This window comes from Oreochromis niloticus, linkage group LG14 (genome assembly GCF_001858045.2).
Source record: "Oreochromis niloticus isolate F11D_XX linkage group LG14, O_niloticus_UMD_NMBU, whole genome shotgun sequence".
NCBI lineage: Eukaryota > Metazoa > Chordata > Actinopteri > Cichliformes > Cichlidae > Oreochromis > Oreochromis niloticus.
The window spans coordinates 32,152,561-32,170,239 of NC_031979.2; the positions used below are offsets into that span (position 1 = coordinate 32,152,561).

The 17,679-nt window shown below is 38.1% G+C and overlaps 1 protein-coding gene across 4 annotated transcripts in view; it reads left to right on the forward strand.

The window, feature by feature from the left end:
* gab2 (GRB2-associated binding protein 2) overlaps positions 1-17,679 on the forward strand; it is a 34,613-nt gene that overhangs the window by 10,580 nt on the left and 6,354 nt on the right. For 3 of the 4 annotated variants that reach the window (XM_005455068.4, XM_005455067.4, XM_025898116.1), the window contains exons 2-3: positions 4,129-4,429; positions 14,816-15,044. In XM_005455068.4, coding sequence (XP_005455125.1) covers positions 4,129-4,429; positions 14,816-15,044 — 530 coding nt within the window. Of the gene's footprint in view, positions 1-4,128; positions 4,430-5,341; positions 5,477-14,815; positions 15,045-17,679 lie in introns of those variants that run through there. The other variant, XM_025898117.1, reaches the window with a different exon arrangement.

The window sequence follows — 17,679 nt, forward strand, 5'->3', positions numbered from 1 at the left end:
TACAGTACATGCACACATTGTCCTTTGTATGCCGCTGCTGTTTCTGTATCTGTAGCCGGCTGCCATCAGCACAGGACAAACGACACTGTTGAAACAAGGTAATATCAAGCTTTTATTGGATGATTGAATAAGACTGAAGGGACTGCCCTTGTTCTTGGAAACCTTCAAGTGGGGGGGGATCCTAAACTTTCACTAGCATTAAGATTTTTCTGTTATGCTTTACACAAACTGTTGTCCTGTTTTCTGCTTCTTCTTTATTAGACTTTGACTTGAAGAAATAATACTAGTACATGGCAGATGGCACATGTCCTGTATAGTTTCCAGTACATTGCTCAGACAATGGTGCAACTCTCTGTCACCATGTTAGTTTTGAGTGTGATCAGTGGCCTGGCCTAGAGCTCTCTCACTGGTCCCATGAACTACCCAGTCTAGTTGTTAACAAGGGCATTATTTCTGTGCTGAGACCCCCCCCCCACCCCCCTTTTTTTTGCTAAACACTGATGCAGCTTAAACACATCTCTCATCCATCTTAGAGAGATGGGAGAATACAGACTACTTTTACAGCTTCAGGCCTTGTTTCCCACTACTTACAGTGTGATTGATGTGCTTAGACATGCTCTGTAGTACAGGCAGTGGGGTGGGTATGCTCGTTTTCTTGTGTCTTATTCCCTTATGATTCAGTTCACTGGGAAAGAGGCTGCAGTGCCAGTTGAATTATTAAGATAATGTTGCATTTCATGGGAAGCTTAACATGAAGTGTAACTGTTGTTTTTAGTCTTCCCCTTTATTTGATGCAAGTTGTGATTTGTTTTTAAGCAACAGCTTCATTTCACAACAACTGAGTAATGTTCTTATTAGTATAAAGATTTCTAAATACATTTTCTTGAGAGCTGTCCTGTTTTAATGTGCTGGTTGCAACCGAGGGATACCAGGAATAACCCAACTGGGTTGCACTGACCTTTTGAAACTGGGCAGTTCTCCAGGTCTCAATTAAATGATGCTCTGTCTTTCCAGAAAAGGCAAAAATATTTAAATGGGGTTCGCAAGAGTTATGGAGATTTTTTTAATGCACTGTAATAGCATTGAATCAAAGAGCTTTGCGGAACTTTCTTTTTGTTTGTGGGGTTTTTTTCTTTAAATGGTGCTCTGCTTGGTTCTTTTGGAGGAGTCTGATGACTCCCCTGTGTTTCTATTTCTGTGAAATAACTTCATACGCCAGAAAAAGCATTTAGGTGCAAATTTGAGGAGTATCACTGCTGACAGTTTCCACACAACCATTGTTATTATTATCAGTATCAGTAAACATTAAAAAAACATCGCATAGCAAGAAATGACCTAATACATATTTCACAGCATTACATTTCATGAAGATGCTGTTGATTATGTTCACACTTCTTTCTACTTCCTGAATATGGGGTTAGTGGTACAGCAACACAGCTGTACTATCAAGACTATTAACATCATACTGCCTATAGCTTTTATCAGTTTATCAGTCTGAAAGAAAATAAACAGAAAGTATTGCAAACTAGTACCTCAGGAGAACTTGTTAGACGCCGAATATAAGATAACGATCTGCACTTCCTGGAAAAAACAGAAAAGAGTATGTGTTCAACAGAACATGTCAAAATAATGATTGGTATGATGACGCTTGTCTCAGAAAGTGAATTATAACATGTCATTGCTTATGTAATTTATTGTAATTAAACACCACTGTTTAACACATTATTTTGTGAAACATTTTAGAAAGTACATATTACAAAAGAAATGGGAACAGCTCACAGCAAATACATAAAATAGCAAATCTAAGTGATGCATTTGGTTAAATCTCTTTAGAAAGATATCTTTGAAATAAATTTGGAGGTGTCAGTTGTGCATCTGATCAAAGAAAGGTAGTATGACTATGCTCTAGGAAGATCATGACACAAATGTAGTAGGTGGAACCAATAAGCGTGGAATTATACAGTTCTCAATACTCATTTTGATACCACAACAAAATTATTATTATCCCATGTGCTTAAAAATGTATTTATTTAAAGTGTTGACATTATACTTTGTTGACAGGGCACAGAATGAAATGTTGGCCTACTAATGTTACTACAAGTTGTGATATTAGTTATATTACATTAGCTTAATCGTTTAGCTATTGCAAACATTTTAGCCCATGGGACATACTTCATTTCACGATGGTAATGTCAAAGTAGGATAATACTTTAGTTGTTGTTACTGAAACTCATCCACCTTGAACTGTTCGAGCAGATCTGGGTGCTGGTGTTTTTGGTGCTTTGCTAAATTAGTAGTACTTTCTCTCTTGGTCTCAAAAGCTTGATAACATTGGTTACCTTTTGCAAGTCAGTTATCACCCCATGGCCATTTGCCTCAAACACAAAGTACTTCAATGCCTGACTGTGTCTTACTTTCAGTGAGTTGGGGTGGAGGTATTGGAACAGCTGCACTAGTTGCTATTTTCTACATGTAGTTTTGGTTTTGCCTTTTGAAGTGTTTTTTTTTCCTACTTTGTGGGCGTGCTGCTGGTTTTTCAGCATCTAAGCTTTTTGGCTAAAGGTGCTAAATGGCATCAAGAACATGCAGCCTGCTTTAACGCCTCTTAGAGAAGCCGAGAAGGAATATCATGTTGGATTTTTTCCAGGTCTCTCAAACGGCCTGTGATTGATTGTTCATCTTAGTAGTATTCAGTCTAGGTCATTTTGTTGGGCCAGGCATGTAGGCCGGCATTGCAGCAGCTCTCTCCTAAGTTTTACTTTTCATTGGCAACCACCTTTTCATAAAACTAACAGGTCTAATCTCTTTATGGGTCCCTGTTGCTTCTGCTATCCATACATGTATTCTTTTTTCTCTCTTTATTTCTCACATCACCAAAATGCTTAACTACTTCATGCTTTTTTTGCTTTTTAATTTGCTATCTAGAATGTAGGAGGTGTCTTCCATCTTGAAGATAAGGATTTGGGCATTTGAGGCTTGTTTTCATGGGCAGGGTAAAGATATCAAAGCTATTTCATCCATTAATTTGACCTCTGCATCACAGAAGTAATGGTCTTACTAAATAAAACATTTAGCATACTTATTTTCCAAGGAGGATAGGAATCTCTCTGAAAGGCACTAGAGACATCAGTACAATCCATTTTTCTGCCCTGTGTGTGTGTGTGTGTGTGTGTGTGTGTGTGTGTGTGTGTCTGTTTGTCTGTCTGTCTGTCTGTTTGGGGGGAGGTGTTAGCCTTGCGGCAGTGTCTGTGTTGATGGAGAGAGAGAGAGTGCCTGCAGAATCCTGTGTGTCAGCAGCCTGAACGTGAGACATTGCCTTGCAGAAGTGCATCATGGCAAATGTCCAAAAGTCTCCCCCTACTCTCCCCAACCCTCCTTTACTCCTCCTTTGCCTTCCTGGTCTATCTTCCTCTTTTGTTTCTGAACATAGAGAACACAGAGTCCCTTTAGACAGCCACTGGAAAACTACATTGAACTGTTGTATTGAAGGCCATCGTTCTTCCTTTACTCGTTTCCATTTGATACATACAACAATGTTAATGGTGTGAAACGTGTGACATTGTAGTTCTCTTGCTATTATAGCTGTTTGCCTTATCAAATATGAACCTTTTGCTGCTTTTCGTGTGGTTACGCTGCACGATGCTTATTTACACTCGGGCAAAAATCTGTTGACATGATGGTTTGCAGGAGTGGCATGATTTTGATTGGACGAAGAAGTGTGAATTACCAGTTTTTTAAGGTGGCAGGAGGCTGCAGTCTGAAGCTGTCATAGAGGAGCGCTGCTAGTCTCAGCTTAAGGAGGGATATCGGCACAGGAAATACGTTGGGAGAGAGCAAACACCTGCTGCCCCCTCACCCCACAGTGTCTAACACACATACAAACCACACACAACCACGTATGTGCAGAAATAGCTTTTGTCTTTTTGTGCAACACTTACAGGCCAACTATATATTGTGTGTGTGTTTATAAAATTATACACATGTATATATGACAATGTATATATTTTTGTATATATATCTGTATATATATATTTTTTAATAAAACTTTTGTATAATTTGGTATTTGTGTTTTGTTTTGCTTTGTTTTGTTCTGGATTCACGTTCTTACATTTTCAATCTCATTTCCAGGCATGGAAGAAACGCTGGTTTATACTTCGCAGTGGCCGCATGAGTGGTGACCCTGACGTTCTGGAGTACTACAAGAATGATCACTCTAAGAAGCCCATTCGGGTGATCGACCTGCAGTGCTGTGAGCAGGTCGATGCAGGCCTGACCTTTAAGAGGAAGGAGTTCCAGGACAGCTATGTATTTGACATCAAGACTGTAGACCGCACTTTCTATCTTGTAGCTGAGACTGAGGAAGAGATGAACAAGTGGGTCCGCTCCATCTGCCACCTGTGTGGTTTCAACCAGTCGGACGAAAGCCACGGTAGGGAACAGAAACACAGTTGCTCATCTATCAGCCTCGGTTTCTGTTTGTCTTTCTTCTATCCTCTTTTTAAAATCTTTAATTCACTGAAGGAAATCTCTGCGAATTTTACTTTGTATTTCCATGTATTATCTTTTGGGCTAGCCAAGACAATTAATTTCCCTTTGGTCTGTTATTTGGTCTGCCTTGAATTCAAATTTTCAAAAAATCTTTTACAGACCAAAATAACCAAAAAACAACTCACTTAAGGTGTTAAAAGGATGCATTGCTTCTTTTCTGTGTTTTTAGGAAAGCTTAAAAATATCACCTAATGCTTTTAATAAATAAACACTACAGTTTTATAAAGCAGAATATTGTCATCTGCCTTTTATGAATCCCCTGTTGTACTTTTGCATGTTATTTGAACCTTTTATTGTTAAATATGAACAGAGATTTAACCACATAATGTCAATGGCAACATTTCTGTCAAATAAATAGACACATTGTCTGAGACTGATAGATTTTTTTTTTAAGAAATGGTCATCCCTCTACTTTTTTATATCCAGAATGACTTTTTTAAAAGTTTGTTTTTGATATAGATTTTGGTACCGCTTAAATTATGATCCATTGTGCATGTGAATGTATTGCCTTTATAGATAACAATCCATAGATCAAGATTTTTGGTGTATGTAAAAATATCTCCATAGGAACATTAAAATAAATATGTAGCTACAGTTACTCTAGCTCATGATGCTTGCCATTTTTATTATTTTTATTCCAACCTATCCAGATTATATTCTTGCTGTTGTTTTCCCGCCATCTGGCAGCTGGTGGACGTTAGTCTTTGTGCACATGGTTGATCATGTGTAACATGCAATATGACCAGGTGTGGAATTAAAAACAACTAGGAAGAGTGTAATAATCCTCACATCATGCGGAGAGCTCTTTGGTTCACGTTCAATAATTATGAAAGTCCTGTGATGAATTTGAAATTGTATCAACTATGGCCAGCAGAGTAAGGCTAAGGGACTGGGTTTGGAAAGTGCGTATGTCATGACAACTGCTTTAGTGAGTACAGCCTCTTTAGTGTGCACGCCACATCAGCCTTTTCACAGGGAAGTAACTATTTTGTTGTATTCACAGAACTATTTAGTCAGTGACAGTCAGGTTCTATTTTTATACTATTAGATGATGAATTGTAATTTAACATCCTTTTTTGTCTAAGTGAATTCTCTGAAAAGCCACTTGAAGAAATCTTGATTCCTGGTATTGTTTGTGCTTGAGGGTTTTCATCTTCAGATAAACTCTGATTTTAATTAGCATGGCAAACTAGAACTAATAAGTACTTCAAGTGTTTTAATGCTGGAGATGGGCATTAAAAATGTTTGTTCGGGGGATTTTATCCAATTCATCTTTCTTAAAAATTCTTGTGCTCCCATGCATGGTTCCCCTTCATGACAGTACAGTTTGTCGGCTACTATTTTTAAGCTTTGCATTTGGCATTTTGGTCATTGCTGTCCTGTGTTTTGGTATTGTTTCTGAACTGAAAGTGACCATATTTGGTTTGGCTAGCTATGTGGAAGTCATGTTCAGTGTATGACTGGATGGGGTGATAATTGACAACAACGAGCAAAATTTGATTACCATGAAAAAAATGGTCATGGGACTTAATACAGTCATGCTTCTGGCTTGTTTTCACAGCAGTACTGGTGGAGATGACAAAATTACTATAGGAGCCTAAAGTGGTGAAATAAAAGCCACTAAAGTGAAGATTTTATGACAACAAAAATAATCATTTACATGAGTTAAAGCTTAGCATGTTACTTTAGTTCAGCAATATTTAAATGTAAAATAACCACTCTAAATGTTAGTAGCCACCTGTGGCTGCAGGTTATTCTTAGTTGACAGTACTTCAAAGGGTTACCGTGGTTACATAAATAACTGATATTGGCTAATTATCGTGCGTGCTGACGTGCTGGGAGGGACAAATAGGGGCTAAAATAGAGCGTAACAATAGAATAGGTGTTGTAGCTATGTGTGATATAAAATGAATCTTTTTTGAAGATTAAAATATTTTGTATATCACTCCTCCCCCACCCAGACAAGCTAAATCTATTGGGTTCTTTTTTAATTAAAAAGCATTGCCTCTTCATCCTGGTCTCTTTCCCATCTGTTACTAGATATAAGAATTTATCACCACACACATCTCAAGATCAGTCCACGTAATATTTAACTTCCTTGTAAAACTAGCTTTACACAAGAGTTTCGTGCACAGGTCATAATTTTCCAGGGAGTAAGTTGTTGACTTTCATGCAGATCCATCCTTCCCTTCCTGGTAGTACCGCCTGCCTGGTGCCTTGTTTGCTATCAGCTTGTTCTCAGTGTCTCAGTGAAAATAAATGATCACATCTTCAACTGCATCTATCAACACTCGCCCAATGTGCAGTTAGCTAGTGGTGCACATTTTGCCTTTCAGTACTGCTGTCCTGTTGAAAAAGCAAAGGCATGTTGATACAATTAGTAAAGAATTCCGACTCAATGTGGGAAAAAAACTAAGATCCAGTAATGTACCCTGTAAAGTCCTTCATTTATGCAGAGCAAAATCTAAAGTTTTCCTTAAAGGGCTTTAAAAGCTCTACAAACCCTATATCCAGAGGTTTTATTTGTTTAAAGATTACATTTGAATCTTTTGTGTAATGCGTTACAAAACAGTATTGCATTACTGACATCACATAGTAATAAAAAAAAGCACATTACTATTTTATTACTATTTGTAAAGTCAGTAATCATGTTTTTTTAAATGCAAAAACCATCAAATGTGCCTACTCATAAATCCTTGAACAACTGCCTGACTTTAGGTCATGTAGTAGATGAAGAGTCAAGAATAGTAGTATGGCCTAGAGCTTTAGAAGAGTTCAGATAGGCGCATTATTTTGAATTTTTTGCTCTGATAAAAATTTAACTGCAAAGTACAAACTGCACCCAGTCCAGAATATCAGAAAAACTCACCAGTGCTGCCACCACATTTTGTCTCGTAGCATCTGAAGAGGAAATGTTGCGTATTTCAACAACATAACCACCGTCACCACAACATTTTTTGTGAAATTCTCTTTAAGTGGGGAAAATATGAACCTTTTTCTAAAAGGTTGCAAACCTTCATTCAAGTTAATAATACATGAAACTGGACATTTCTGCTGTAATGCAAAAGTAATGTAGTAAGTAGTGTAAAGCAGTATTTTTTTTATATATAATACTTTGTAAAAAAAAATTAGGAGCTAGCCCCTATGGCTTCTTTATGTGAATAAAGGAGCAGCCGGAAGTATCTTTGCCATTAGTGACCCCAGCTGGGCTTTTATCAACCACAGATAATTGACTGCCAACAGAAGTGCCAGTAATTATGGTCAAAAAAGGATGTAGGTAGTCTGAATTATATTTTAGCTAATAACCAAAACTGCTGTTGAAATGTTTCAGTACCGTTCTGACAACACAGTCCTGCCGTGTGGTAGTTCTTTCTTTTAGCACATTCCAGCTGGAAGAAACTGCCTGTCAGTGATGGGCTGCATGCAAACGTTGAGGTCACTGAGCAAATGTTTGTTAGTAAGAGAAGTGTATGGGACGAGGAGGCGTGCAGTAACGATGCAACCCTGTGACCTCGTGCCTGCATCAGTATTCTTCCTGCAACCTCTCTGATCTCAGTCGCCCATGAACACATAGCACTTGTGGGGGTGAGCCATTTAACCATGCAACAAATCAACTGTTGTTAATTGCTGAAATTTGATCGGTTGCTCAATCTTTCATTTGTGTGTTTTGTGATTATATTTTCATGAAGGTGCTGGCATTTGTGGATGCTCACTGAAGCTAACAGAAAATCAAATATGATAAACATATTTTAGCTATAAAGATATTTTATGGGTTCTTCTCTTAGCAGGCAGCTGCAGCAATGACGTGTGTGTCATCTAACAGACTGGGAATTCCCTCTTTGAAAGAAAACAAGCTAGGCTGGAAAACAAATAAGAAGTTGCTTCCTCTTATGGAAATTGCATAATGTGACAGATACATACAAACACAAATACTTAATTATGCAGATATCATGTTTCGTGTCATACAGAGACTTGATTAAATCAGCTTCCATATTTTAGTTTTTCAACAACTGTTGCAGTCCAGTAACAGCAAGAACTCAATATTACAGATTGTGCAAAGTGTCACACTTCTTGTTCTTGCTACACTGTCAGTGTGAATTCTACAATAATCACGAACAGCATAAGTAGTTTTAGCTAGAAAATAGTTTGTCAAGGAAAGCTTAAGTGTTTCTATTTCTGTATATTTGTGAATTTTTGGCAGGATCTCTTATATCAGTACCTTGATTTGAAGTTACCTTTTGTCAGTCAGAGTTGGCTTTATCTGCCAGAAGTAAGCTGCAGCTCAAGTCAAAACTATTAGGAAGGATGGCCAATTGTAGCACTTAACAGTTCATTGTTACACAACCCTCTTGTTGTCTCGCTATCTTGTAATGTGACTCATTGTTTTTCTGTTTCCCTTTCATATGCACACTTTCTCACACTTGCATTCATACATTTTCCAGTCAGTTCCAGTATGGCATTTGGCACATTACTTGTGCTAACACTCTTAGTATTGTTCTTCTTTAGAGGAACTACTGTGCAAATATATTTTTCAGTTATGTAATATCCTTAAAGTTTTGTTACTCTAAGAGCAGACTGCTCTACTGCTCTCGCTGTTGCTCTGTAAATATCTCTCTAAATATATATATTTATATATATATATATATATATGTAGAGAGAGAGAGAGAGAGACGGGCCATGCTCACGTCTCACACACACATATATATATATATGCTTAAATATTATGCAAACCATATTTCACAGTCCCTGTTTCATGTCTTACAATCTCTAAATGCATTTCTGCCTTCTCCCCTCCCAAAGTGCCCTTCATCTGCATTGATTTTTGTTGAAACAATGAGACTCCATGGCTCTGGAAGGTCAGGTTTCTGCTGCCAAAGAGCAGTCTGAGGACAGGTTTCTGTTGCTGCCAATGCCATGCAAACCACAATATCAGTGGCAGCATTTCTGAAAACCAGAGACTTGAGAATGTATTGTACACACTCGTCATCAAAATTGTTATAGAAGGGGCTGACTTTTCTGTTTGTAAAATAAAGAATTTCAGCAGCTTTGGGATGTTCAAAGATGCATAAAGAAAGAATCGTTTTCACTTTAGTGGTTGTTTTCAGTTACAAGCATGTTACAGTTAATATTTTCATTTTGAACAAGTATTGATGTCCAACACCAATTTGTTGTTAACTAGACAAAAGTGAGGATTACTAAAGAGTAATTTTGAAACTGATTTCCTTACATAGACACATCCCAAATTGCATGTTTTTCCAATCTGTTGATGAGTGTTGTTGTTATCAGATGCTGATGGCTGGGTGTGTGGCGTGTGCCTGCACCCGGGGAGACCCACCCCCGAGCACAATCTAATGAATGGAACATCGTCTCGTCAATCATGGGCTTTGTTCTGCTCTCGGCTGGCTGTTTGAACTCAGAGACAAGGATAATCTCCAGTTAGGGGTGATTTTTTTTTTCTTTCTTGTGAGCAGTACTTTTTTTGGTCCATCTTTTACATGATAAGACTCATTCTTTTGTTTTTTGATGGATCATGTTAGCAGCCATGAAATGAAAAAAATCTATTAATAACTGTAAATGCAGCAGCTTGAATTGTAGAGGCATTAAAATGGATGAATGGAGGGATGTGGCCAGTTTTGAAAAGAATAATGCAACTGTTACTGTCGAGGGAATATTGTGATCTACTTGAAACTTCCCCATTTGGTCATTCATAAATAAAGGCAGAGATTTTGTACTAGGAACCTGCTTAAAGATATAAAGATAAAAAAAAAAAAATATTGGTCATTGTTTTGTTTTTTTTCTTGCACATTAACCGTGAAAAAAAAAAAAAAACGTGAAAAGTCAGTTATGCTGTGGCAGGAAATGGCAAGACGTAAAGCTCCATTTCAAGACAGGAATTTAACTTATTGCAGCAAACTGAAAGCAGTAGTGAAAGTTATGAAACCAAGATAATCTTTGCATTTTCTTGTCCTTATGAAATCAAAATACGTTCAAATAAAACAGACGGGATGATGTGCGCATTTATAGAAACAGTGGTGGCAAGCTACTACTAAAGGAGTATCATTTTACAAATTAATTCAAATGCATAGATGAATCAGAATAATCACATGAGCCACAGTGCAATCTTTGCTGCACTGATATTCTGCTCAAACCTTGCTTAGGAGAAGCTGCATAACTCTCATGCCTACACTTTTTCTAAACAGCAATTAGGAAAAAGTGGCACATGCATTTATTAGGTATATGTTTTTTAAGCAGAAAATCAGAACAAGTTATATTCATCCTGTATTAGTGTCTGACCATTTCCTTTTCCCCCTTCTGCCTTGCAATTTTTCATTAGCACCATGTGACTGTTGATTTACAAGTTTCATTTTAGAGAAACTTGTGAACAGTACAAATGGAGACCTCATGGAAAAAATTTTTTTTGCAAGTTTATCCATTTTCTATACTGTAAAGCTGTATTTGTCAAGAATTATTAGATCTAACAGTACATAGTATATACACTTGTTAAAAATGGATGTAACGAGTTTTTAAGATGACTAGCGACAAGAGCAATATACACACTCTTTATAAGTTGGACCCCTAAATGTGCATTTATGTTAAAAGCTTTGGGGCGACTCCTTATGGTTGTAAAAAGAAATTCAGTTCTACCGTATAGAAGTCTATGAAAAAGTAACGCCTGCTCATCTCAGTTTGCCTGTCTTATGTCTTTATTGATGCGGCATGATGTTAATATTTTATATTTTTAAGGTAAAATTCAATATGGTAGGATACAAATTAGAGCTTTGCTACCTTGTGATTTATAAGATGCTGCTGTATGCAGTGCTCTCCATGTCTCCTAGATCCATAGCCCTCTTTTGGTGTTTGGTTTAAAAAAATGTTGACAATTAAAATGCCAAACTCAAGGTTTTGAAAGAGGAATCCAAAAACCCAGCGGCTGTGTCTATCTTTTATTTACAGTCTATTTATATCTATTTATTTCTTTTTATATCTATCCATCACCTTATAGAAGTGGATCATGAGATTGAAAATTATTTTCAGTTTTATAATTTAGCCAGACTCTATAATTCAGCGGCCCAGAATAGCACAAGCCATTTAATTGATTGATGAGTGCAGTGTTTTGAGGGAGAACTGATGTTACTGTGGGGTCAGATGGTGATGCTCACATGGTATTGAGTGGGCACGGGGGGTAATGTGATCAGCTCCTGCGTGTTTAGTCTGCGTAATACTCTTGTGAACTATTTTCAAGGGAAACCTTGCTCTAGCAGAGTAAGAATGCCATGCAAACATCTCTCTTCACTGCTGGTGTTAGTTTCTTCTTCATCCAATTATATCACTGTCATGGAAACATCCCATACCCTCAGCAACCACACATCCAAATGGACCCAGTATGTAGCCTACTGGGACACAGTGCTTTTTTATAGACTGCCAAGCAGATTTGGACAACAAATAATGTAGCTATGTTCAGCACTTGGACTCAGCAGTAGAAACAGTTTAGTGCTCATGTAACGAATACATTTTCAGATGAACGTCCAAAAGTAGTGGTCTCCTTTTCAAGGGCACACAGACCTCAGACATATTGTGTCACCTTATTGTGTCTCGCACACAGACACACACAACAACCCCCACAATCATCAGCACCACCACCAAAACCAAGACCACTGCCAGGCCTTTGTGTAGACTCTTGATGTATCTGAGGTTAATGTGCAGTACTTACTGCAGCTGTTTGAGCCACAAGATGGTATTGTTAAGTGCAATCTCTGACAACAACCATTAAGGAAATAATTTTGAAGTACTTACATTCAAGGCATGTGTTTAGAGTGTACCTTAAATCATTATCTTTTATGCAGTATTTAAGGGTTGCAGTTGCAACGCTGATGAAAAATTCAGCTGCTTCCTGTATATTTCAATTCAATAGGTCAGTGGTACTTTCTATTTTTATTTCTAATTTCATATTAAATTATCATATGTCTATGTCTTATTCTGGTTGGACTGGGAGGAAATGAGCACGCTACAAAGACCTTCTTGTCATGAGTGATCCAGCATGGTTCTAATTTTGGCCCTCTGAGCAGCAGCCAGCTTATATTAGATTATGGCCACAGACTCAATGAGACAGTAGGTGATGTATTATAGAACATAATTGGAAAATTGCTCATGAACTTAGGAGCTCTTTGACCCAGCAAAGCCATGTGTCATTCACCGACCAAAAGGGTCCTTCAATGCATTGCTGTTGATGGTCTGATATTTGTTTCAAGCATGGAAAGAACTCTTTGTCTTTTTAAACTGCCTTTGATGTTGGTGCTTCTGTTTGAATTCAGTGAAAAGAAACCGTTTTGGGTAATGAAATCAGCCTCAAAACTAAAAACCGAAGAAAAAAAGAAACAAAAATCACTACTAACCTCTTATTTTATTTGACTCCTTCCTCATAGTTTTATTGGCTTACTTTTTAAGCTGTGGTATTGTTATTTATACGACTCTGGTAAATAATAAGCATTTTTCCACCTTACTTTGAGCGTCCCAGTACATTAGCTAGTGTAGCGAAAAATTTGTAGGAGCATCTGTTGGGACATATGAGTGTTTTTATTTTCTGCTCTTCTCTCTGTTTCTGTTTTGCGGCTTTGTTCTGTGTTGCTGGAATTGCTTTCCAGTGGCAACATACATCATTAGGTCCATTAGTGTCAGTGATGAGCCATATAGGCTGTTCCATCAGCACACTGAAGCAGTCATCCTTCATGTTGTTCTGATTCTGACAGTGATATGTGCAGTTAATCAAAAATCTCTCAGAACATAGAGAAAAACATTATCTTGTGCAGCGGTCACATGTTACTCTTTAGTTGAAGTTTTGTTGTCTCCGCAGGATCAAAGTCATCAAGCCTGCTTCTGTTTTTTTCATTGCATCTCTCCGCTCTAGTGCGCGCGAGGGGGGGGGGCTATTTTTCGACAACAAATCAATATATCTACCCATATTCATGGGCCTAGTACTCACCGCACTGGATGAAAGCTTTTACAAAGCTTTTTGTGGAGAAAGGAGATGATGCCTAACCAGCCTAGGGAGAATGGAATTGCTCAGAACAATGGTGTAATTGAGGATCACTGGGGAGAGTCCCCGCCTGTGTTGCTGTGGGCCTGGGCATCTCGCTTGTGTCCACTAGCTTGGAGTCCTCATAGCATAGCCCTTTTTTCCCCTCAGGCATGGATGTGACCTCATTCAGCAAATTGGACTCCAGAAAACCCCCACCCTCCAACTGTCCAACATGCATACACACATGCTCACACACCACATTTGTATCTGTTTCTCAGCACATATTATGACTCACAGAACATTGCCTTCTTCTTAAAGGGCAGTTTGACCCATAGCTTGCTTTGTAAAGGCCTGATAAAGATTGAGGAGAGTCACAGTGGACAGACAAATTCAACGAAAAAGTGAAAAGCAATACTAGTCATTTGTCTGACGGGAAAGTTGATTTTTACACTCCCTCCTGCTTCTAAAAAGGGAAAGATTTTCTTTTTGTCCTCGTTTATATGTTTTGGTTCAAGACTGTTGTCAGGCATTATTTTCTCTTTTTAAGCTTCAAAGATTCTTGCTTATGCAAAATCTTTCATTTACTGTACAGTGAAAGAAAGAGATTACTGTCAGCAGTAGCTGAGATTTTTTCTCTTTCGCCTATCAGCTAGTGTTGCACAATGCACCATAGGTCGATGTTTCAGTGGGCTGCCTACTCACTACTCCTTCTGCTCAGTGTGCACCTCCTCATTTTGGCTTTCTGCCCAGTCTATTTCCAGCATCCCCATCTCAGATTTGTCTTTTCTTTATAGTCTTTCAGTGGAAAATATCAGGGATGTCACACAGAAGCAATAAGATTGTGAGATCATGTTGTTCACATAGTCCCACTGTGCAAAACAGTAGGTTGCTCCATAAAAATAAAAAACAGGCACATTGACCTTGGTCAAAAAGGATCATGTGCTGTTCAACTGCTTGTTCTCTGCATCCCAAAAGGCAAGAGGATACGATTTTCTGTCTTCCCTAGAGATAAATCCCTGTTCTCTATTGATTTGAGTGTAGACTGATTGCGCCTAACTACAAGACTAGGTCATCTGAAGACCTAGAACCCTTTCACCCTTTAGTGCAAAGATTTTGACAGCAGAAGTGAAATTTGTAAGGGATGATTACTAAGCTCATAATTTCTAAAGCATAATACTGTGCAACATATCACTTCAACAGAAAACTAACCTAAGTGAAATAATCAATTATTCCAATGTCTCCTCTCTGCAGATGGCAGGTTACACCATATGCCCCGTTCTGTTGGAGCAGATGTCACCAGCTCAATGGCTCCTTTGACCGGAGAACGCAAGTCCTCTGCCCCCGTCCATTCCAGCCAGCCAGTGCTCTTCACATTTGATGTGCCTGTGCGCCACACACACCATAACTCCATGTCCAACAGCGCTCCCCAGGACTACCTCCTCCTCCACCAGTGCATTAGCAGGAAGACAGAAAGTGCACGGTAAAGGTCACGACCTTCAGGCGTCCTGTGTTAGTTTCCTGTTTTCCGTTAATGCAGGTCAACGTACAGGTTTACAGCGTTTCCTCAGCTTAGAAGCCTCTGAGGGTTAGAAGTAACATCGTAGGGTTGAGAATTGTGATGTCACCAAGTGTGTGTGTGTGTGTGTGTGTTCGTGTGAGTGCCGCATGTGCTGTGGAAGCGCATATGATGAAGCATAACCAAACAGTATAAACAAAGAAGGTATTCATTATTCACTGAAATTATATCCAATTTGAAAATGAGAAAAAGTATAGTGGATTGCATTTTGTAACATGGTATAAACATTTGGTTTGCTGTGCTGATAATTATTAGAATAAACAATCAGATGTTGGATCTTTTTGGTTTATTCAGTGTAGCAAATACTATAAAAATGAAAGTATTTTGTCACATTAATGCAAAAAGGCTCTAAACAAGATCCAGCCATGACCCAGGCTTGTGTTTAATTATCTTAATCAGTCATTTGAAAAATGACAAACATTGAATGCAGTTAGTTGCAAATTTCTTTAATCAAGTGTTTCATTGAAAGTACTACAAAGACAAATTGCCAAATGTTGAAAGTGATACATTTTAATTTCTTTTTGATTTTTGCCAAATTTTAATTTAATCATCTAAAAAAATTGGTACATGGATATATTTGTCAGAGTACTGCATCATCTTTTCTTTTAACTGTCTGTAAACACTGAAGAGAACAATTGCTGCAGTTTTTGAAAGCCGAAAATGTTCAGACTCTAGGCTGATAGAGGATCCAGCTGCTCAACAGATTTCAGCTTTCTTTGTTGCATTTCATGATGTGCCAAATGTTTCAGTGGGTTTACAGGTCTGGACTGCAGGCAGGCCATTTTTTGCAACCAGAGCCTGCTGTTGGTTGTATTGTCGTATTGATTTATTTTTTCTTTTCATGGTTTAAAATATACTTGCAAATGTAGTGATAAAATGCATTCACTTAAAATCCTCTTGCAAAGTGCTATTCAGGGATTTCCATTACAGATTAATATGTGTCTAATAGACATTTATCATAATTCGCTGAATTCTTTTTAATAATATGCATCATAGATCCTGATCTCCATATTTTTGACAGCATTAAATTAAGAACCATTATTTTTAAAATGCTGAGCGATTTGCCCATAAGGTCTTTCTTATAGGAGCAGACCCTCACCATCTACACTTGCGTAAGTCTCAGCCACTCTAGGATGTCCTGTTATTAATTAAACAAAGTAGTTATTCCACTAGGTGTATTTTTTTTCTCCATGTTATGCATTTACAGTCTTTTGTTGCTCTATTTCAACCTTTTTTGAAACATGTTGCTTGCCTTAAATTAAAGGTCAATACGTGTTTATCTAAAAAATACAACAGCATGCTAGACTTTATATGATTTTGTAACATGTGATAACGCCCTAGCTTTGTGGTTGTAAAACAAAATGTGAACAAATGCAGAGGTGTGAATACATGTGGGGTAACTAGAAGTAGGCACATAAATGCCTGCGTCAGCTATATGCTGAGCAGGAGAAAAAAAGGGACCAGGCATTTGTATTAAATGCGCTCTTGTGTTTTGCATCTGCATGCACCTCGCTTTCTACCGCCTTCGTGCCCATTTTTTAAGAATCAAAAGTCAGCTTTAATAATGATGCCATTCAGCAGATAGCCGGCACAGTAGATGATCAATGAGGTTGAGGCAGCAATTCATCACTCCTATAGGTTTAAACTCACCCAGGGAAGAACTGCCCTCTCAGCCACACGATTTGCACATAAATCTGCTGCATTGGACCTCTGCAAAACCCAGGAAATCAAACCTCACAATCCATCTCATCAGCTTTATGCAGATATTTATGTCGCTAGCTTCTGTTTCACGATTGTGCTAATTAAGACAGGCATCTGGTGGCAGGGTATGATTCATGTCAGAATGAAACTCCATGGGTCTGACTAGAATTAATCTGTGTAAAAAGCCCACAAATCAGCCACAATGATGGAATACCGAGCAATGAGCAAAATTATTGATTGATTATGAAAATCCACAGGAGACAGAAGAAGAAGAATTGATGGCACAAAGTGTGTTATTTGACATGAAAAAGAAATTAGATTAGAGAGAGCAAAATGTTATGTCAATATTAATGGTGTGGCATTAATGCATTATCTCTTATTGCAATAAAGAGTTCATGTAACCATTAGAAGCCTGCAATTTAAATTGCATATTTGCACACAGCCTCCTCAGCAAACATACAGAAACAACTAACTGAGGATAACTTTCAGTTGCATTGCTCCACTAACTAGACCGAAATTTCTAAGGAGTAGCGTTGCTTTGGTTTTCTCTCAAGGTCAAGCCCTTCAAAGGAGCCAGACTAAATGAGGCATGTCCCTAGGGTGCCTAACCGAGACTGAGAAACTCTGGGAAAGTCATAGAGTTCCCCCTCCCCCTCCCTTGACAGGGAAACCCTCTTTTGTCAATGCTGAAAACATAAAAATAAAGAAGCTTTTCAAAGAATGATTAAAAATACTGAATTCAAAAAAGCCCGTCCCCCCAGGCATTAGAGGCAAAAATGTTGCCTGTGGCATTGGATACAATACTTGTATTGTTCATTGAGCCATCTAAAAAATAACT